The 4,435-nt window shown below is 43.7% G+C and overlaps 1 protein-coding gene across 1 annotated transcript; it reads left to right on the forward strand.

Moving 5' to 3' along the window:
* The first annotated feature begins 2,213 nt into the window (after window positions 1-2,213).
* SCP2D1 (SCP2 sterol binding domain containing 1) lies at window positions 2,214-2,718 on the forward strand. The gene has a single exon (XM_026502840.3). The coding sequence runs from the start codon at window positions 2,214-2,216 to the stop codon at window positions 2,682-2,684; it is 471 nt and encodes a 156-aa protein (XP_026358625.1). The 3' UTR covers window positions 2,685-2,718.
* Window positions 2,719-4,435: the final 1,717 nt, after the last annotated feature.

Consider the following 4,435-nt stretch of genomic DNA (forward strand, 5'->3'; position numbering starts at 1 on the left):
AACTCATGAAAGGGACAAATATAGGCTTGGAATTGTGTTCCCCTCTGACTTGCTGAGGCAGGAGTGGCAGCCTAGTTGGGGACCTGTCTGAATAATTCAGAAGGATCAACCCTGCCCTGAGGAAAAGCAGATATGGGTGATGGGTGGTGATGGGGCTCAGTTCACTGTTGGTGGCTCACAGCAATCTTACTGTGGATTGTTCACCTCTTCATTTAAAATTCTCTATGGAGATAGATGTCTGTACCAGGTGGCCCAGGGTAAAGTCTTGGTTTGGAAGCCACTGGGTTTTGTTTAACTGCTCCATGTTGATCATACCAACTTATCCATCACGTACCAAGGAAAATATGCCAAATCTTTTATTTTTTATTTTCTGCATTCCTCCTTGAGAGAACAAAGCTACCAGCAACTCCATTTAATGTACCTTTGCTTGCGTATAAGAGCAGCATGGTTAGGATAGGCCATAGGCACTCGCTTGATGGAGCCCCCAGTGGCCAAACCTGGGACAGTTTGAGCAAGAAAATACCTAATGATAGTAATAGATTATGACCCACAGAATAAAATAAATATCCGTAAGTCCCTACTGGGATAAAGACATAACTGAACAAATAAAGAAATGGGGGAGAAGGAGTAGCTCTTCTTGCAACAAATTCCAATAGTTAAACCTAAAGGGAGTGATGCGGATGGAAAATGGCCATTTGGCACACATCACACTGTTGGACCTCTGATGGATGCAAAGAGAGGGCTGAAGTATGATATAAAACAGAATATTGACAAAGTCTCAGTATCTCCTTATAAGTTACTAATTACAGAGGGAGAAATAGTAACTGCAGCGGAGAAAACTGGTGGACACCACTTTGACCAAGTGATTAAGGTCAACATTGCCAGTAATGGGACACATCGATACCATATAGCCCCTGATATGATGCTGAGAAAGGCATAAGATCATCTTTGTGGTATTTTGGCCCAAAATGCATAACCTCAGCCTAATCATGAAAATCATCAAACTCACCCCAATGAGGGGCATTTTACAGAGGAACTAGCCAGTCTTCAAGTGTCAAGGTCATGATAGACAAAGACTGAAGAACTCCCAGACTGGAGGGCACTAGGGAGACATAAAAACTAAATTCAGTGCAGGACTCTGGGCGAGAAGGGGGATTCTGGACCAGAAAAGGGACATTAGTGGGACAATTGGCAAAATTTGAGTGTGGTCTGTAGATTAGTTAATAGTATTGTACCCATATTTCTTTCCTGGTGTAGATCACTGTACGGTGCCATGTAAAATATTAACATTTGGGGAAGTAGGGGGCAGGTGATATAGGAACTCTACTGTTTTTACAACCTTTTTGTAAATCTGACATTTAAAAATAAAAGGAATTATACATATATATGTTCTAGAGTCATTCTACCTCTGTTTAAACCTGGCTACCCTACTTACTAGCTGTGTGACTTTGGCTAAATCACTTTGTTTCTCCTTGCCTCAGTTTCCCCATCTGTAAAATGGGAATAAAAGAGTACCTATCTCAGAGGGTTGTAATGAAGATTAAAAGTGTTAATACATGTGCAATACCTACAACAGTGCCTTGGCTCAGAGTGAGGGCTACGTCATTATATGCACTGACCATGTGAGGCCAGCAGCATCTTCTCTTGATCTTAGGGATATTCCTCCCCCCACCCCCACTGTGCCTCTGAAGCTTTCTGATGCAAGTCCTGGTACTGATTCTTTCTCCAACCAGCCATTTTTCTCTAAAAGCATTTCCCCTTCCACCAGCAGGTAGGTAATGCCAAATCTAGCATCAGGATCTGTGCGTTAAGGATTAAATGCCTTCAAAGGAAACAGAATAACTGCTCTGAATTAGGATTGTTACTGGGAGAGGACTGCATTGGAAAGACAGAGCTTATATCACCAAAGAACCTTCTGGGGCCACTTTCTCTTATTCCCAACATGGGGTCCAGAACTTTCTGGGCCTGTGAGAGCAACAGCCCTGATTGGTTTGGGATGGTGGTGGTGTGGCTCTGCCTCACAATTACCTATCTGAGGCCTCACCCCATGTCACCTTTTAGTATCTGTTTGGCCAATAAGACTGCAGCACACGCACCAGCCTCATTCCCTGCTTGGGCCTTACCTTTGATGTCACAATCTGGCTTGTGGATATTAATCTGGCCACAGCTGCTCACAAACCAGACGACAAGGTCAAGAGGACCAGCACAGTAAGATGTGGAAGAGAATCGACCATCAACCCAAGATCAAAGCAGTGGATGGACCTCAGGCAGGCCAGTTCAAGGAACTGGGTGCAGCTCGGGAACCTGCCATGCCACACCCTCTAGAGCTGTCAGAATTCCAGAGCTTCCCTGTGTTTGAGGACATTAGCCATCACATTAAAGAGGTGGGGGCCCAACTGGTAAAGAAAGTCAATGCCATCTTTCAGCTGGACATCACCAAAGATGGGAAGACCATTCTGCAGTGGACCATTGATCTGAAGAATGGTTCTGGGGACATGTATCCAGGATCTGCTAGGCTCCCAGCAGACACCGTCTTCACTATCCCAGAACCTGTCTTTATGGAGTTGGTTTTGGGCAAATTGAACCCTCAGAAGGCTTTCCTTGCCGGCAAGTTCAAAGTGAGCGGCAAAGTTCTGCTTGGCCAGAAGCTGGAGAGGGTTTTCAAAGACTGGGCTAAATTTTAAGCATGTAAAATACCAAGGAAATGATCAGAACTTCTCTCCGGTTATAATGTTGAGCGGAAATCATGCTTAAACTGAAGATTAAAACAAAAAATATCCAATATTTTTACTCAAATTCTTCCTGTTCAAGTTTGATTAATTTTCCTGCTGATGTGTTAATTTTCAGTGAGGGTCCTAGAGCAGTAAAGAGTGTTGGAGTGTATCACCTAAAATCTTTGTCTTTTTCTTTTTTTAGATTCATGTATGCTATAATATGCTTAGGTTGAAAGCCACACATAGAGAAATGGGTGGTTTTGATATTTGGATTTAAATGCTTTCATGATTGAGTTCCTGAGAATTTTGTTTGTTTGTGGTTTGGGGAAAGAAGTGCCAACCATCACTGTGTCAGATTGCATTCTAGATGGTAACTTGGTTCTTTGAGATTTTAAGTTTGCAGAGCTCTAAAACGGTGGCTCCACAGCTCTGTGGGTGGAACAAGGCATAGAGGGAATGAGCTCTTGGTGTATTATGACTTTGGATGGATTTAATTCCAAGAGAATCCAGGGGCTTGGAAGATCTTCTAGGACCCTGGATCTTAAACTACAGCATGCATCACACCACCTGTAAGACTGGTAAAAGCTCAGATCGCTGGGCCCTACATCGGAATTTCAATGCCATAGGTCTGGGCTGGGGAGAATGTGCATTTCTAACAAGTGCCCAGGTGATGCTGATGGGACCACCCCTGGAGAACCCCCGCCCTAGTTCATGCTGCAGCTTTCAATATTGGTCAAAACTATTCTGTTCTAGACCAAGAAATGTTGCCATTATTTAAATGAGATGTTACCATTACTTAAAGGATCTCGTGGAATTCCCCCATCCCATGGGCCATTTCTGAAGTGTCAGGAGCTTGTGCACTGGGCATTTTACAAAACCAAAGGTCATCCTGGGAGATTTTCCTTTCTGGGAGCCCTGTCCCTACATTGGGAGGACCGGGAGTGAAGCCAGCTGCAGCCCGATGTGACTTCTATGGGTGAGTGTGTGTGACACCTGTTCCCATGTGATCTGTGTATACCTTTACCTTGTATACCTTTATACTCTGAAACGCACATGGAAGGTTCCTTAAAATAGCCATGCTCAAAACACATGCCTACCAAATGATCCAGCTATTCCATTCTGGGTATTGTCCCAGGAGGGAAGAAAGCATATGTACAAGTACAGAAATGTGTGTGTGAGTGTTCACAGCAGTTGTACTTGTGATAGTTCCAGACTGTAAATAAGCCAGATGTTCATCAATAGGTGAGTGGATAACCAATGGTGCTCCGTCGTACCCTGGAATACTCCTCGTCAATAAAAAGGAATGAATTATTGATGTACATACAATGGCATGGACGAATGTCAGATTATGCTGAGTGGCAGAAACCAGAGAAAACCAAGTACAGACTATGGGGTTCTATTTATGTAACATACTAGGAAATGCACACTGTGGGGATAGAAAGAAGATCAGTTGTTGCCAAGAGATAGGGATGAAGGGTGGGGAGGGTGGGGAAGGGGGATTATTAATGGCTACGAGGAAGCTTGGGGGTGATGGACAGATTCATTATCTTGATTGTGGTGATGATTTCACAGGTGTATATATAGGAAAAACATCCCATTGTATACTTTGTATGCCCATGGGCAGCTTATTCTGTGTCAGTATAAACTCAGTAACACTGGAAAACCTGCCGCCCTCATCCGAAGTGCAGGCTTTATAAAGAGGATTTAAAGCTCTACCTGTC

Source organism: Ursus arctos, unplaced genomic scaffold (assembly GCF_023065955.2).
Source record: "Ursus arctos isolate Adak ecotype North America unplaced genomic scaffold, UrsArc2.0 scaffold_16, whole genome shotgun sequence".
Classification (NCBI taxonomy): Eukaryota; Metazoa; Chordata; class Mammalia; order Carnivora; family Ursidae; genus Ursus; species Ursus arctos.

Bases quoted from the DNA above. Each gene is read 5' to 3' on its own strand.
- SCP2D1 (XM_026502840.3), top strand. From the start codon at position 2,214: ATGTGGAAGAGAATCGACCATCAACCCAAGATCAAAGCAGTGGATGGA.